At 34.8% G+C, this 18763-nt stretch overlaps 1 protein-coding gene across 8 annotated transcripts in view; it reads right to left on the bottom strand.

Moving 5' to 3' along the window:
* The window catches only part of LOC132704130 (actin-binding LIM protein 3), a 52631-nt gene that overhangs the window by 8868 nt on the left and 25000 nt on the right, over positions 1 to 18763 (bottom strand). For 7 of the 8 annotated variants that reach the window (XM_060673935.1, XM_060673930.1, XM_060673931.1 and 4 more), the window contains 7 exons: positions 13800 to 14020; positions 10671 to 10925; positions 8931 to 8999; positions 7436 to 7634; positions 6076 to 6318; positions 2458 to 2686; positions 1079 to 1251 (listed from right to left, as the gene is read on the bottom strand). In XM_060673935.1, coding sequence (XP_060529918.1) covers positions 1079 to 1251; positions 2458 to 2686; positions 6076 to 6318; positions 7436 to 7634; positions 8931 to 8999; positions 10671 to 10925; positions 13800 to 14020 — 1389 coding nt within the window. The remainder of the gene's footprint in view (positions 1 to 1078; positions 1252 to 2457; positions 2687 to 6075; positions 6319 to 7435; positions 7635 to 8930; positions 9000 to 10670; positions 10926 to 13799; positions 14021 to 18763) is intronic. The other variant, XM_060673934.1, reaches the window with a different exon arrangement.

The following is an 18763-nucleotide window of genomic DNA, read 5'->3' as shown; positions in this document are numbered from 1 at the left end:
TGGCACCTTTTTAACCGTCCACGGGGTACACATGATATGTAAAAATGGCTGCGTTTAAGGCTCGGCGTTCACCTTTTTTTTTTCGATTTTCAACTGTTTTTTGGACGATCCTATGAAACACGATAAGTGTCCGAAATTTGAAGCTATCGACCTCAAATTTGGCAGCCATATAGCCTTGAGAGAGAATTTCTGGTTTCGTCTATCATACAGAGTGCACGAGGTACTTGGAATAATATCATTGGAAATCGTTATTACTTGTAAATTTATTTTTTATATTTATCAAAGTTTGTAGTGACTGTAAAATTTTTTATAGGTGACAGACGCTTTATACAGGGTGTATACACAATAAAATAACGTCGATTTTGCGAAAGGTCCATAGTGGTCCGCAATTGGCTTCCTTTTGAAATTATGTTTGTCCTTAGATATTTGAAAGACATCACTTGTTCTACACTCTGATCGTAAATCGCTAATGTGAATCTCCTCGGTTCTTTGAACATCGTAAGAGATTTCGTTTTTCTCTTTTTTGTGGATCGTTGCATATTGCACGCTTCCGCCATTTGTTGGAATTCATATAGGAGCTGCGCCGTCAGCATAGCATATTATTTTTATTTCTATGCCTCGCTATACTTCGTTGCAACAAGTATTTTATTCCCTAATTTGTTTGCCTTTCTCACAAAAGCACAATTTTCGGTGTTAAGTTTTTCGATAACCCTCATTATATTTGGGTGAATGTTCCCTTTTGTTAGTAGTAAAGTTAAGACATCACTTCGAACGCGCATAAAAGCTGCGTTACTAAGTATTTCAAAGAAGTGAATCTCAACAACTGTTGTCTCTAACGAACGGACTACGCGGTTCGAGGGTGGTGCCTTTTCTTAGACCGCCGCCCAGTTATAGTTAATTTCGGGGAAGGGGGGGGGGGAGACACACTCCATGCACGCGCGTTCTCTCTCACCTTCGGGTTAAAGATTCCACTCGCGCGTCTATTATCGTTGCGTAAGCGGTATATAATCGATTCTCGTAGTATTTTATATAACGGTAATTTTTTAATTTATTAAAAAAAAAATAGATAGACGTTTACCGTTATAGTTCCAGCCGGACGGACGGCTCATCGACGACGATCGACAGCTCAGGGAACGGTCGAAGTCGTCCTCGTCGAACGGCTTCGGGTGGTCTAAGTTTCGCGATGGGCTCGCGCCGATCGGATTGTCGTACCGCAGCCTGTAGGTCGGCTCCTTGTTCGCCGACGGCGTTCTGGGGAGATAAAACAACCACGAAAACTTTTTTAAAAAGGCCGCGAACTATCGAGGTGCTATCGAAAACCATAATCTAGTCAAATCAAAAAACCGTATTGAGTAGTTCATATGTTCCTGTGTAACTTCGAAGTAACTAAAGTTTTTAAAAAATATCGCTTATTTTTCGTTTCACATCTAGTCAGTATTTAAAACATACGTTTACGGTGAGTAGTTCATATGCCTCCGATTAGAAGTCTCGTAGTTTATTATCTTCGACCGCGTTCAATAGTTCATATACTCCTAGTTAGGTAAAAGTAACTAAAGTTTTAAAAAAGTTGCTTATTTTTGAATAAACAAAGTTGTTTTCTGTAAATGTCAATTTTGTCCGCCACTATGCATTAATTGTCACAGCAGGACTTGCTCCAATATGGAAACAAGTACAACAGAACAAGTTTTTAATTTTTGACTTTAAAATGGATCAACTACCCATCGTTAACTTATATTTCATATAAAACCGGCAAGATATGAAACAACTATATATTTTTTTCGAAAATGAGCAATACTTTCAAAAAAAAACTTTAGTTACCTTCATCTCCAAGCTTGTCCAACTGTTGTCAGATCTACAGGAAACTAGGAACATATGAACTACTGTGTTTTGCGCAAAATGTAACGTATGAAACTACTTTTTTCTTCGAAACTAGGCAATATTTTTTAAAATTTTATAGACCTTTAAGGCATTTTCGTTTTCAAACTCATCAAATTTCGATTTTCTGTACAGAAAACTTGAAACATATTAACTACTGACCTATCCAATAATTGACGTTGGAATAATACGGTTGAATAAACTACGCTTCGCCAAATAATTGAGATTTCTAGGCAGAGCCGTAAGAACTACTCGCGGTTAGCGTGTGCTTTACATATAACTGATAATATATGAAACATTTTTTCCCATACCTTAATAAAATTACTTAAAATTTTATTTACATCTACGGCACTTTCGTTTTCAAGCTCGTCTGATTGCGAATAGATCTACAGGAAACGAGGTACATATGAACTACTGACTTGTTGAAAGATAAGCGTGACTAGAATAATACGGGTGATGTGCCACGCTTTGGGAAGTAAGGATCACTTTCAACGGGACATATGAACTACTCGCCGTTAACGCATTTCTAACCAAAACTAAACAGAACGGCCAAACTGGTATTTTGAAAAATTCGACACGCACCTCGACGCATTCCGGGGGTCCAAATTCGCCGCCTTCCACTGCTTGAATTTCTCCCGCTCCTTGACGTTCTTCAAAAATACCTTCCCGATACCGCTCGCTATCTTCGTCAACTCCTCCTCCTCCTTCTTTAGTTTCCTGTCCTCTATCTCCTTCTCGGTCATCCCGTCCAGATCGTCTTCATCCGAATCGGGCACGCCCTTATAAGAGTCCGACCACCTCTTCCTTCTCTCTGCAACAACAATTTATTTATTATTTATTTAGCACAATTTCGAAAAATTGTTTTAAAGAAGTAAATTTCAAAATTATTTCCGATTATACAGGACGTGGAGTACCAAAAATATATTTTTAGGTTAATCAATTTACGTCTCGCAAACCGAAAGTTTAAATCCCGTTTTATGAGAAACAACTGCTCTGTCTCTACAGGGAAAGAAGTATCTTTGATTCACTTCGGAATGACGAAACGCATTTTTTCAAAAATGTTTTTAACGTTATGAAAATAAACACGTAGCATGCTACTTTGTTTCCCAAAGTGGGTTGTGGATTTGTTCATAAAACAAATTAACAAAGGATAAAAGCATGGAAAGAATGTCGTAGGGATTTAGTGATTGTCAAAATATATCCGATGGTTTTCCAACTCGTTTTAACCATTTATTGCAAAGAAGATATATTCTCATGTGATAAACATAACCTAACTTCAATTGTGTCAGTAAATTAATTTATTAGTTTGGATCGACAATATTAATTCAATTGTATGAAATACGTTTGATCCAATTAAACTTCGCGCAGGTAAGAAAATTTAAAATCATCAAAACTATTTTAACAAATTTAAAAACCTTTAAAATTGTAAGGCCCACATATGTATGATTAATATATAATACAAAGTAGCGAACCTAATGTGCCTAAATAAAAATTTTCAGTCGGTATTGCTTTATGTATTTTTAACATTTGTTTTCTCAATAAATGTTAAACTATTACGTCTTTTATTTCAATTTCTACGAAATAATATAAACGGAACATAAATATTATTTACAAATCTTCTGACATTTCGCTAATCATCCTGTTGGCTCCTACAGAGCTTGACTGAAACTGGTTCCCAATCTACTGTGTAAAGTCTGTTCATAGATATAAGAAAGTCACTAACTGAACAGGTCCGTACTTTGCTTAGAATTTAATTATTGGGGATTTTGTTAGGAAAGATACTAAATAATATTTATTTATTTATTTATGTTTAAATCTAAAATAGAATTACAACTTATTTTTATTACCTACTTAAATTACTTAAAATTATTCACTTAATATTTTAGTATCACTATCACTATCATCGCCTGTTCTAATTATTATTTGTTCTATATTATTTGCAATATGGTTATACAATTGTTCTGCTTTTTCTATATGTTTAACAGAATTTGCCCAACTTTATGGAAGGATATTAAAACCTTCGGTTTCTATAAGTTTGAGGAGATTGGAGTTAACACGGGGAAAAACATTGTTACGACGAATGGCAGATTTCAGTTGGTGCCAAACATGTTCAATGGGATTAAATATACAGTGATAAGGTGGAAGCCTTAAAACTGTATGCCCTAGATTTTTTGCATGATTATCACAGACGTATTCCTCTTGTAGGTTCAAGCTTTGTAGAACCTCAATTAATTGCTTTTTGGTATAATCTTGGTGAAAATAAATGTCGTTATTACACATATAGTTTTGGATTGTTGCTTTTGTGCCACATGAGGAAGGGGTTTTAGTCAACTGTCTACTGTGCATTGTCCATTACAAATACGCTATTAGGAGGAATGTTTGGAACTAGTTTGTTTTTAAACCAACTTTCAAATAAATCAGCGGTGGTGTCTTCATGGTAATCCAGAGAAGAATCTTTAATATTTTTCGCATTTGGAATCCAACGATCTTTGGAGCCAGCATGCAAAATAATTATTCTTTTATCTCTTTTTGATGGCACGTTTGTTTTACACTTATCAGTTGAGTCAACCCACCTCTTTTCCGGGGTATCATAAGTGTCGAACCAGGTTTCATCCAAGTAAATAATTAGCCTTTGTTGTTCTCTGTAAATCCTAATTTGTTCTAGATATTCCAGTCGCCATTTCCGAATTCTAAAAGATTCCGTTAAAACTTGCCTTTTGTCAATTTTTTTAAATCTAAAACCCATGTGTTGAATACACTTCCATAAGGTAGTTCTGCCACATTTAACACCGGTTTCATCTTTTTCAAGCCTCCTAATTAAGATATCTGATGTAGGCACGCTTTGTATAACTGGTAAATTTTACGCCGTATTATATCTTGATCACTTTTATCTACACTCGAGAAAATGTCAGCATCGCTCCTTTTTTTCCTCGCTGAAACGGGATTATTCACAATTTTCTATACAGTTGATGTTGGAATTTTCGTCAATGTGGCCGTTTCTTCTAAAGATGCTTGCTTGCTGGCATCACGTTCAATGAGAGTCATATAAACATTTCTTATAACTTCCTTAGTCTCAATTTTCTACATTTGGGCGGGAGCATCTCCTGAGATACACTAGACTCGCACATATTTTGCATAAATAAGAATGATTACTAATAACCTTAAACTAAGCAGTATACCAAACCAAAGAATATTAAACACAGGTAGGTATAAAATTATTTTCTAATACGGACCACAATTTTACCTGAATTTAAATTCAGAAACTTTAGGTAATAATCTTGTTGCATTGTATGTTAATGACCACCCTTGGATAATCCCATTCAAAAGCAATCGATCACTTTCTTATATCCATGAACAGACCATACCTGCTGATATATTGTTTGAGGGGGGCGGAGCTAAAGGGCGGGCATATTGGTGAAAGGTAAAGACCTGAGGCGCGGTTAAGATTGTTTGATTGCTTAGAGATGATGTAAACTCCTTGAAAATGTTGACAGATTTTTGGACAACGGACACCAGTGTCTTTGGAAGGTTGTGGTGAAGTGAATTTTGTGATGGAACGCTTTATATTTGTAATGTAGAAATTATCAGAGATAAAAGCAAATGTAAGGTGTTTTAATTCTAGGTTCCGCGACTCGGGTTGAGATAGTTTTACGGCTCTGTATACAATAGAGTTGATAACCGATGATTTTTGGGCCGGATGGTGATGTGATATATCCATGTGCGAAATTTTTTATAAATAATGATTTTTTTTCCGTACCTCTCAGTTTTTAGTCTCTTTAGTTGAAAATTACTATTTGACAATGGTAGGCGTCTCAAACATGAGAAATTATTTCGGGTTTTCACTCCTCTTACTGATATGATATGTTAACAAAAAAATCATATCGAAATATGGTTTTCACTACATGCTATATTGACATCGGCCTATCTAAAAGTGCTTTTCAACGACAAAAAAGTAAATGACCATATATTTCAGAAAGGGAGGTAGGGCAAAAATCATTTAACGAAGAAGCACTGTAGCAATATAAGATTATCTCTCACAAAACGGGATTTTCAATTCAAGAGTGCGATTGCGCCACCTGGCGGCCAATTCTAGAACTAGACAAAATTTCAGTTATTTCACCACAAATTTTTACAATTACTTCTTTTCTTAATTCGCCACCCGGTACTTCGTCAGACACTACCGCACCACCCTGTAATTACCTGGATCCGTGTAGGGATACGGCGGGGCGGGGAAGTCGTCTCGTTCGATTTTGGGCGGCTCGCCGGGCTTGGGCGGTTTCGCCCCTGGAAAGTGGGCCAACTCGATGGGCTCCTCGTTGTTCATATGGGGCGATTTCGGTCTGGGCGTCTCGCTCCGTATGGAATCGACCAGCACCTTCATGGCGGACCGCGAGCCGTACCGTTTGCCACCCGCCCCGGACGAGCTCCGTAGGGAATTTTGAGCTGGGCGAATATCACAAAGTTCAGTTTTCACAGCACCGCTAATAAAGCGAATAGGGAAAATGCGCGAAAAAGCAGAAAAAAAAATAACCAAAAATTTGCATTTTGCAGGCGGTTATAATACGACCAAAAATGTAGTGCATTTATTGCTTTGACGTTTTGGGTATTTTACAGTACCTTAACCGCAGACCTTGGCAGGACCGTGGTAAAACCCATCCCAATAGATGTTTATTTTGCATTAAGCAGGTCTGTGACATGTGACAAGTGACATCACCAAAGTTCCGAAGTCAACTGTCAGAAAAATTGTTGCAAATGGGTTAGTCAAGAGGAAAAACAACTTATAACGACAGATGACAGTAGCGATAGTGACGATTTTTTAAGATACTTTATTATTATCATATTTAATATTTTGTAGTAGAACGTAATAAATTGTCGCTTTGTACTAATTTTTTATGTACATGTTTCAAGAACTGTTCGGCGAAAAAGATTGAAAACATATTTACTTATATACCCCTTGTTAGTGTAGGTAAATAAATTCCTAGGACGGTCCTGGAATGGTTACGGGTAAGGGTCTGTTCGGCAGTTTGGAGTAACAGTAGGAAATGTTAATCACGGAGTCGGTTGTAAAAGCACTATATTTCTGGTCGAAGTATAAAATAGGTCGAAACTATCATTTTTTGTCACATAAGGTTTACTCCGTTTCGTAACGGTGAGCCGGAAAATGGGCGGAAAAGTCCGAAAGTTAATCAAACATTAAAAGTAATCATCGAGGCGGTTTGGGATTTCTTAGAACACGGAAAAACAATATTTTTTCTTACAGAATGTTTTATCTACCTCTTAAGGAAAAACTTAAAATGCGTGGAAAGTTTGGAAAAATTACAAGTGAAGCGCTTGAATTGTTTTACAGGCAGTATCCCAAAAGTTTTGGTAAGTTTTGGTTACCAAAAATAAACTAGTCGAAGAAAACTTCTTCGTATTCTTTTTCAATCCACCCCCTGCCCTAGTTGAAAACTTGTTTCGGTTATTAGAGTTGCGAAGAAGAGGAAGCAAGAGATGATACCGCAACCTCACACAATTATACAGAAGTTAGTAACGGTATCAACCATCCCCGCAGGCTTACAAGTCGGTCTGTGGAAGTGAGGCGATGTCGGGGCCTTGTCGTAAGGGTCGATGGGCCTGCGCAGGTAACCGAGGGACGGTTCCTCGGTCAGGTAACTGTAGGTGTATATGCGTGAGATGTCGTCCACCAGGGTGCCGGACTTGTTGTGCTCCCGCAGGATCAATCCCGGCGACGGGGTGCGGTACGAGTAATGGTAATGCTGTAATTCGTCGAAAAAAAAAAAGCTTAATAAAGTCCCTCCCCCCTCACCGCCCTCACCAACATCCTAACAACCGCACGTCATACCACACGGAAAGTTCTATAAGAAGGCCTTAAGCATTAAGTACAAAAGCAGTTACAAAGCGATACCGTCCAACACAAGATCGTATACAGAGTCGAGCTTTACACACAGTATGCATACTGACTCCTACATTCAGCACATATATCAAGCCACATGCCGAATTGTGTTCAGTACTACACTCAGTATGCGTCAGAGTCCTGCACACTAGGCATACATTCTATAAAATCTTAACCATTAGTGTCAAGCACCACACAGTGTATGCTGAACATAGGTGACAGCTTTATATCCTATTGAGTATTATGCTTAGTAAGTCGAGCCCTAGACGCACAATAAATTTATAATCTATTGAGTCTTACACATAGTATGTAGACATAATCTGTGTAATTATGTCTAGTACCTTCATTCAATATGCCGAATCAAGGTCAGTATGCTACAGACTATCCTATTCTATAAAATTATAGCTGTAGAATGTTATAGTGCCAAGCCCTACATAGTGTATGCTGAATCTAGATCATAGTCTAATAAATAACATTTTTATATTCTACTGAGTCTTACTCATGTATTTGACATAGATATGTATATAATATTGAGCTCCATACACATATGTATAATTTTGTTTGTCTAGTACTACCTTCAGTATCCCAAAGACTATTCTATTCTATAAAATTATAGCTGTAGAATGTTATAGCGTCAAGCCCTACATAGTGTCTGTGTATTCTGAACTAGGTCACAGTCTAAAAAATAACATTTTTATATCCTACTCAGTGTTACACAATTGTGTCCAGCAAGTACTATATCCAGTAGTATGCGAATCTAGGTCAGAGTCCTACAGACTATGTCTTTATTCTATGAAGTCATTGCCATAGAATGGTATAGTGTCAAGCCCTACACAGATAAATATGATGCCCGATCTAGGTCACAGTCTAACAAATAACATCTTTATATTTTATTCAGTCTTACACGATAAAGTCTTGAGTCCTATACAAATCGTGTCTAGTGCTACAATTACGTCAGAAACAGTATATGTAACTATGCATATGCAAGTTTGTCAAAAAACAACCCCGAAAAAGTGCATAGCAAAACAAAACTAGTTTGGTTTGATTATACGAGCACACGCAGAGCAAAGCGAAAACACACGACTTAATTTTTTTTTAAAAAGTAGCGTTAAAAAGCGAACAGAAAAATAAAAACAAAAAAATAATGGGGAAGACAAACCTTTCTAGACATGCTCGTGGGACTATACAGCGAACCGTTCAAGCTAGGGGTACGGGACCGCATTGAAAACTGAAATAACAAAACGTGCAGAAAAAAATAATCAAAAATAAACGAAAAAAAAAAAAAAGAATACGAGCAAAACGAGACTACACTAACGGCGCTCTACGATCACGAATATCGTTTAAAAAGATATTTCGTTCGGCGATAAGATAATAAAATCGGGTGACGTAACAGTAGCATCTGGGGTTGAAAGGATTCTAATCGACCATTTTCAATTTCAATTAAGATTAAAATCAAAATTTTGAATCGGTTATACTCAATTAGCCGTAAAAAGTTGGTAAGTTTCTTAGAATACCAGCAATTTAGGGAAGGTTAGCGAAAATTTTTGCCAAATATTTTAGAGGTCTAACAATCAGTTTTTTTTTTTGGAATCTATTCTACTTTTGTCAATTTCTACTCCTTTTCCTAAAATCTTGATGCAATATTATTACTTCACTTTTTTTAATTGAAATTTGTCTTTATTGGTGTTGGTTTCCACACGTTAAATAAGATTTTTCCATTTCTCCAAAAATGTTTGTATTTTTCATTTGAAAGACTTTTGCTGTGCTCTTAATTCCAAAAGCCTCATATATACAAACCTCATATATAAAACAAAACAAAAACCTCATATAAAAAAGTCGCTATACAGCATTGTTGTTCATATAAACCTTTTCTGAAATCTTGAATTCCAACATTTTTACTTCACTTTTTTTTAAATTGAAATTTGTCTTTATCGAACCTGTTTTCAACACGTTAAATAAGATTTTTTCATGTTCTAGTTCTGTAGCGCCTAAGATAATTAAATCATCAAAAAAATACTTCATTAATTTATTCATTTCTTCAAAAATATTGGCACTTTTGAACATTTGAAAGACTTCTACGGTGGCCTTAATTTTATATAAACATATAAATTTCAATCCTTTTCTGAAACCTTGAATGATTGACATTTGTCTTTATTGAAGCTGTTTTTAACATGTTTAAAAAGATTTTTTTATCAATAAAACCTCACATAAAAACAAAACAAAAAGCTCATATAAAAAATCTATTATACCTCATTGTTGTTCATATTAACCATTTTCTGAAACCTTGAATTCCAACATTTTTAATTCCCTTTTTTTGAATTAAAATTTGGCTTTATTGGTGCTGTTTTCAAAGGTTAAAAAGATTTTTTCATGCTCTAGCTCTGTAGCGCCTGAAATAATTCAATCATCAAATCATTTATTTCTCCAAAAATGTTTGTATTTTTCATTTCCAATTCCAAAAGGAGGCCTCATACATATAAAACCTCATATAAAAAAGGCCGTCGCTATTGTTCATATTAATTCTTTTCTGAAGCCTCGAATCCCAACATTTTTACTTCGCTTTTTTTTAGATTGAAATTTGTCTTTACTGAAGGTGTTTTTACACGTTAACGACGATTTTTTCATCAAACTTTTTTCGTCAGTAAAACCTCATCAAACAACAACAAAAAATTCTCATATATAGCATATAGCATTGCTGTTATTGACCTTTTTCTGAAACCTTGAATCCCAAATTTATTACTTTTTTTTTTAATTGAAGTTTGTCTTTATGAAAACAAACACCTCATATTTTAATTTTCAAAAAGTTTTTTGTGGCATTTTATTTACGACACAAATCGAACGGGGAAATTCTCGCAAACACCTCAAAAATTGCGAGGGACAGTACTCTATCGGCGGCTACCTGCAGCTCGCTGGCGCCGCTGGTGCTGTGCCTGTCGTAATCTCTGGTGGAGACGTCGGTGTCGGTGGCGTGGCCGTTGGTTTGGCCATCACTGGGACCGTTCAGTACCCGTCCGTCCTCGGTCTGAGGCCCCGGGCCGCACCTGGGGTGCCACACGGCTCCGCCCTGCAGGTACATCTCTTCGCCGTCGCCGAAAGGGTCGCCGCATTTGGAGCACCGCGCGCAAGTAGGGTGGAAATGGTGGTTGTCTCCCGCCTGGAAATAAATACTAATAATAATAAACCAACGTAGCGTTTCCACAAGTTTCGTTTCAGGTGGAAGGTGTGCTTCAAAATGGAACCTGGCGGTACCCCAGGGAAAATTTCAATTTCCTTCGAATATCGAATCGAATTATATTATTGAAACGGACATAATGTTACAAGGGTTAAAAGGGAATATTGATAAATATATCAGGGTAGAAGAGTTGTTAAAACTATTACAAACATAGATGATATGATATGGTTGCTATCATCGATCATTTTTAAACAAGATGGCTATTGGCCAGAAATGGAATGATAAAGCAAATGTCAATAAACTATATGTTTTTGAAATCGGGAAAAAAAGGATCTACGAGCTAATAATATATAGGGCATTAAATTAAAAAAAAAAACGTTTTTTTCAATCTTTCCAAATTGACCATGTAGGTGGGTGTAAAAATGTAATGAATAACCCAGTACATTCGATCTAAGATATTTTTTTGTTATATGGGTACACATGCCCCTAACATATAACAGTTTCAGCCCGTTTGCACGTCTACTCTTTTTTTGAGACAGAAACGAATGTAAACCCAGATTAATTATTGCCACTTTGGATTTTACACATTAATAAAGATAACCCTCCCAGCAAACAATACATCGAACAAGTCGACGAGGACTTATGTAAGGCGTTCATTAAAGCCACTTTCAAAATTGGGCAACCCCAAGATCATTTTTGGCAAAATATTATAAATTTAACAACCGTAGTCAAATTTTATCCATTTTTAAATATATGTTTACAGATAAAAGACAAATTTCTTTTTGGGGGAAATTTTGAAAAATGATTAGTTATCAACTGTTTTTATAACCGCAAAGAACAGTTTGTCAATTGAATGTTGCGCATATTGTGTGTATTTATGAACCAGTCTGTGGTATGGGAAAAAAAATGAGCGGTTTTAAGTATAAAGAAATAGTTCTGGCTTTATTTAAAACAATATTAATATTCATAATTTTTCATATAATAAAAATGAATATTTGCAGTTTTGTTGTTTATCTCGATGCATATATTCTGAAAAAAAAATCCCGCTTCCTAGTCATCACAACAATAGTAATTTTATTAATGACTTATGACTTTGCGGTCTCATTTAGTTGAACGTTTTATCCCTTTTTCGGAGCTCGTGCTTATTTTTAGTTACTGACAGCGGCTCACAATCAAAACAACGATTTCAAAATGTACATATTAAGTTTTGCATCATGGTTTAAACCGCAATACATGTGGAACGCATGTTTCAAGGCTCGAGATGAACCCGAAAAAGCGCCCAAGGTCGATGACGTCATTGTTTGGGTTTTAAATAAAACCTGTTTAGCATAAATTTTAACGGCCACGTGTGTGGGTGACGTCGCCGTGTCATTACGGATTATGATTAATTATCGTCGAATCGAAATCGATCACGGAATTATTTTTGTTTTACACTTAATCAGATGCGAAAAAAGAAAGGCAGAATTAGTCGCAATGGCGTTTACAAAATGACAAAAATAAGTCTCTTATGATCTTTCAACCATTATATTTATCCATTTGAATGCGTATTATACTGCGATGACGTCATTGGCTTAAAATTTGCGAAAAACATTGATGGTGACGGGGAGGGGGAGAAGGGGGGAGAGGAGTGAGTGGAGGAAAGAGAGGGTGATGAAGAGGGGGGAGGGAGAAAGAGAGGAAGGGAGTAAGGGAGCGAGGGAGGTAGGAAGGGAGGGAGAGGGAGGAGTGCCATAAGCCATCAATTTAAGATTTTTCTTTTGCATATTGGGGATCTAAAAATATATATATTTATTTTAGGTTAAATAAAAATTAGGAAAATTAATTTTTTTCGTCAAAAATTAGTGCGCCACTGAATTTTGCGAAAATAAAAAAAAAAAACGCCAACAACGTCAAATTTTACTTTTCCGATGAGCGAGTGAAACGCGTCGTACCCATTTAACACGCGACAATTATGAGAGGCGCGCCTCACATTTCTGCCCATTGATTCGCCGATGAATGCATCCGGCAATAATAATACGTAATAACGCGTAACGGTGATCGTGTGGCCGAAGGGGAATGTAAAATGAGATTTCCTAGTGGTTATTACTTTCGCCGGTATATACGCGTTGGTCATCTTTATCGGTATAGAAAAGGTAACCGACCTTTATTACATCGACATTCATTAACGAAAGACAAAAGATGTAGTCATGGTAAGGAAGAGGCGAGAAGAAAAGAGAATCGTGAAAACAGCTGAAGGTTCACGATTTCAACTTTGCAACAACCATTTTCGGGTGATTTCGAGATGTTTTTGAATATTTTTTGTAAAATTGAAAAGATATAAAAAGACGCTTTTGATTGACCGTTCTACGTATAAAAACGGGGTCATTATTCGATATTAGAAATTTTCTTAGAACGAAAATAGACCTTGATATACAATTTGAAAATCTTTTCGCCTTTGCAATGTTGCCGGTTCTATACGAAAAAATCACTGGCGACATCGAAATAATCAAATGGAACATATCTTTTTTTTTGCATTTTAAAATTCAACATAAAAATTTAAACAACCTTCACTCACTAATTGTAACCATCTTGCATATTGCATAATCTTACCGTCATTCAAACTCTACAAACCTTCAACGGTAAGAGATAGATATAGTATAATAATTCTGTAGATAGTTTGTTGGCCTAATATGTACGTATGCTTAAAAAAAAAAAAGGTTTTTTATAATTATCACATTTCTTTCGAAAGTGCATTTTTTCGGCGTCCAAATATCTATTTTAATTTCTAACGGACGGTCGCCGTATAATCCACATTATTCCGTTGGACCACGAACAACCGGAAATGATAAGCAATGAAAACGACATTCACGTCATTACCTGAAGCACTTTCCCGCTGATGTAGCGGTTGCAGTAGGCGCACTTGACCCCGAACTGCTTCTGGTAGTCCCTTTCGCAAAACGGAACTCCGTCCTTGCCCATGTATTCCCCGTGGAGCACCGTGCCGCAGGTATGGCACTTGAAGCACCATATGTGCCAGCTCTTGTCCAAAGCCACCAGCACCTGGCCCTCTTTCAGGTCCTCTTTGCACCCGGCACATTCTGCAACACAAAATACAATACATAATAATAATAATAATAATAATAATAATAATAATAATAATAATAATAATAATAATAATAATAATAATAATAATAATAGACTTAATTTATTTTTTATTTTTATTTCATTGATCATTCCAAAAACAACAAATGGCAAGTCACATCGATGCATGAAAATGAATTAACACAATACCAAACACATTCTAATAACATTCACAGAGAGGGAAAGAGAGAGAGAGGGGTGAGAGGGAGAAAGAGAGGGGGCGAGGTTGTGATGGTGTCGAGAGGCGATGAGGGGGGCGAGATAGAGAGGGAGTGAGGGAGGGGAGGGAGAGATATTGAGAAAGGGGGAGAGGGGAGAGGTAGAGAGGGGGAGAGGGAGGGAGAGAGGTACGTCAAGAGTATGGCAATTACAATGGTTATCGCAGTGGAAAAAATATATAAAATTAACATTAATAAAGTACAAACACATTGTACTAAATTATACAAAACAGTTATAGATAATAGATAAGATGTAAGTAATACACATAAAGTGGAAAGTAAACATATAGATAACAAAGTCGCAAACTACTTAATACTCGTATGCTTAAGCGGCTCAAAATATTCATCGGTGCTATAAAAGGGATTCTCTATGAAAAAAAAAATCATTTTCTGCTTAAACTGTCTGGATGGTTGATTTTTTAAGGCTGCTCGGAAGAACATTGTCAGTCAAAATAAATAGGAAACATAAAATTTATAAATATTTGAAAAACAATAAAATGAAATGTTCAAAATCTCAAAAATTAGGTGTCTACAGGTTGAAATGCGGATCGGTATATATAGTAGTAGGTAGTTTGTAAATATTACATTTGATAAAGACACGGTGTTGTCGAAACAATTGTCATGTCAAAATATATAATTTCGTGGAAATCTGAACTTTTAGTTCCTATTTATTTTGATAAATGGATTTTCATCAAGTAAAAGCAACCTCAGTTCAACATTGTCAGTCTTTAGTACGGTAGGGCGATCGAGTCAGCTTGCCTGGTGTTATACTCATGCCTACTAGTTAGTATGCGATAAGAATTAGTATTATCATGAACGTATAAAACAGATGTGTAGATGTCGGTAGAGCGTCATAAACTCCTAATCTGTGAAGTAGCCGCATGGCCTTCATTTGCAAACGAAAGGCTTTTTCCGAGTATCTTACCCCACCCCACAACACAACACCGTCAACAAAGTCATTTTGTTAAAAAGACATTCCAAGAGATTTATAGTTGATTAATTTCAAATAGAATGTAACGTGGTATAACGTAAAACCAATAGAAGTGGGAACACTCTATAATTTGAAATTTGGTAGGGTCAATATAGGCCGAATGTCCAATTTTTTGACCATAAGTAGTCAATGGTTGCACTTCCAGTTTTTGAGTTTTTGAGATCATTCTACGTAGGTTTTTATCTCTTTTTTTTTTTAAATTTTTATTTAATTTTTGAAAGTTGTGTCTAGGTGGCTGTGAGCATCACAAATACCACCCGATCACGGGAAAAATTATAAATGAAACTTTTCTTTACTTATCTAATGGCAATTAGCATTTAATGTAACCATAATTTTTTTTGAATAACATTGCAACATTTTGACACCAAAATTGTTGCTTTTATTAATTGTCAAGTCGGTAAGATAAAAAACGTAGAAGAAACTCTCGACAAGCTCATGTTGACTCGATGATGAATAGAAGAAAAGCCACCTAAGCAATATTTTGTTTTTATAAAAATGTATTTACTTATCTGTTTTTTTCCTTCCTGTGAGCATTTTTTTTTAACTAATTTTGAAAATTTTGGTGTCAAAATGTTGCAAAAAAGTGCCGGTTTTAAAAAGTTTTTATTCCTATTGTTTTTGTTGCTATTTGTGCCATGAGCCAAGCGAAGAAAAGTTTCATTTACAATTTTTGCCAATGACCTGGTGACCCGATAAATAGTATTTATGTCACAGACACAATTTAAAAAAAAAAAAAAAAAAACTACCGTCGTTTCCGCTCAAACCGGAAGAGAAGTGACTACATATTGTCAAAAAATTGGACATTCGGCCTATACTAACTCTTAAACATTTCAAATCGCTATCTCAATGCGTTTAAAAGTTATGGAGTTTTCCCACTTTCTTGTGCCGCCCGGTATTTTGTATGGAACAACGTAGCTTTTCCATAATTTTGGTTATAGATGGAAGGTCTCGGGTGATTTCTTCTTCTTCATTCTTCTCGGATTTTAATATATCTAAAATAATGTTGAGAGTTTCAGGAATAGGAACTTCAGTTCGATTTTTTTTTTAATTAAAAATATCCACCCTAGATTTTAACGGAGCTCGACGAAGACGACAGTCTTCCGTCGATAATTAGAATTTTTTTTTACGGACCAATTTGAAAAATACGGATTTTGGGAAAAAGAGGCGATAAAAAACATGCCGAAACAGTTACGCGCGTGCGTGTGTGTGTGTAAGTGAAAAAAAATCGTGTCAAGTCCAGGCGTCGATAAATCCTAATCTAAACGTCTTGGGCGATGATTAAAAAAAAAAAACGCTCGTTTACCTTGGCACCGTAAGTGACGAATTTAAATGAAATAAATATGCAAAGAAGTGGTATATCGAGTACACTGCAAAACGAGAGTCGTTAGGATTGACACAATTTCAATAGCGCACCGACATTGTACGTTCAATTTCTTTATTTATTTCAACCGATTTACAAAAAAAAAAAGATACAATATAAACAAAAATTAGAAAATTATCCGTTTTTTCCGGCCCCCTAGCGGTGGTATAATAAACGAAAGTCACGTCGGTAAACGAATAAATATTTTTAAAAATTATAAATACAAAAATGTATAAAAAACACGAATTAAGAAACTTTTTTATTTTGTTCGTATGATTTTCGTATTCGCACATTTGTTGTAATTAAATATTTGTTTCTATATCTTCTGGTATGCATCGCTGACTTCATTAGGAAGTATGTAAGTATGTGCATGTTTGTATGAAGAAATATATTACAATGTAACAGATATACGCCACTGCAAAACATATCGAGTATAGTTAATTTCTTGTCTGTAAAACAAAAAGTAATGTTTAATGTCTATGTATTTATATTCAAAATTAAACAACGGCGTGTTCCAAAAAAAAACGATACTCTTAATAAATTTAAAAGAGTTTTTAAGACGTCATGTACTGTTCAAACTTTTTTCATAACACTCGTAGACTTAGAGATATTTCTTAAACTCTCGCTTAAACCGGGCACGCTGTAGAATGATCCTTTTATAAATAAAAATATTGCAACACCGCTTGAAGTAAAGATTTGCTGGGAAACTTATAACATTGTGATTTTGAAAATACGAAAAATATAAAAAACAATAATAAACAACATCAAAATTTGTCTTACTTTTTTTTATATATTTTACGCGAAACAAATTATTTTTAAACCAAGGTAAGAAACAACTTCCTTTCTTTCTTTTAGTTCCTTTAAGTAATGTTTACTAACTAAAAAACTTTTTTATATGCCTAAATGCACAAAATTTTAAGTTTCCATTTTCCGAACTCTGTGTTTTTAAGAATTTTTAATAATGTTGAGACCAACTATATATAATAGCTTATAATTATTCTTGTTTTCGAATATGCGAAAAGTGATATTATCTTTTCATGTGTATTTCGTTCAAAGAAAATGTATTAGAGACACATCCGAACTGCTACATAAGGACCTAAAAAAAACTTTGATACTCTTAATAAATTTAAAAGACTTTTAAGACGTCATGTATTGTTTAAATTTCGATTTGTGAGCTTCGCTCCTAGTTTCTGAATACCGTTTTATATTAAAAATTTCTATTTTGCATTTTAATACAGCATAACACTAACTAAAGATATATTAGCAATATAGAAGCAATTGTTCTCAAAGTTTTTAACAGAAAACCTTTTAAAGGGGTGTTCAAAAACTTTATTTGACCACCCTGTATGTGAATGCGTGACAATTGAAATAAGACAAAAAAATTAAACATAATTTTACTAGAAACAACTTTAGCATTAAAACTTTTTTTATAACACCCAAAATTTGTCTTCCTTTTTTTAAATACATTTTACACAAAAGAAATTATTTTTAAACCAAGGTAAAAAAAAACTTCCTTTCTTTCTTTTAGTCCCTTTAAGTAATATTTACTAAATAAAAAACTTTTTTACACAAAATTTTAGGTTCAATTTTCCGAAATCTGTGTTTTTAAGAATTTTTAGTATTATTGAGACCAACAATATATAATAGCTTATAATTTTTCTTTTTTTCAAATATGCGAATTCGAAATAAGCGAACCCTTCTCTATTTTTCTTTGGAAAATTTCTTAAAAAAATATATAAATTACTCATCATATCATTAATTAACAATTAACAATATGGTCAATAAATTTCTTTATTTAATTAAATTTTAATTATTTATTTATTATTTAATATTTAATTAAATTAATTTAATTAAAATTAAATTAATTCCTGCCGTAATTTAGTTATTAATTAATCGGCTGGCCGATTGACTAACCGATTAACCCTAAAAAAATTAGCCGATTTAATTAATGAATTCAGAAAAATATACAAAAAAATATATAGGGACAAGAAAAATTTAAATTAAATAATTAATTAACGACGTTTTGAAGCGGTATTTGGAAATGGATATATTGCAATATTACATCAGCTGAGTTGTAAGTAAAATGTGCGACTACAAAGATACGAAAAAGAAACGCTTAAAAAAAGCGACC

This window comes from Cylas formicarius, unplaced genomic scaffold (assembly GCF_029955315.1).
Source record: "Cylas formicarius isolate icCylForm1 unplaced genomic scaffold, icCylForm1.1 PGA_scaffold_6__28_contigs__length_40554024, whole genome shotgun sequence".
Taxonomy (NCBI): domain Eukaryota; kingdom Metazoa; phylum Arthropoda; class Insecta; order Coleoptera; family Brentidae; genus Cylas; species Cylas formicarius.
Note: the sequence above shows the minus strand (reverse complement) of the source record. Positions and strands in the feature narration are given on the sequence as shown.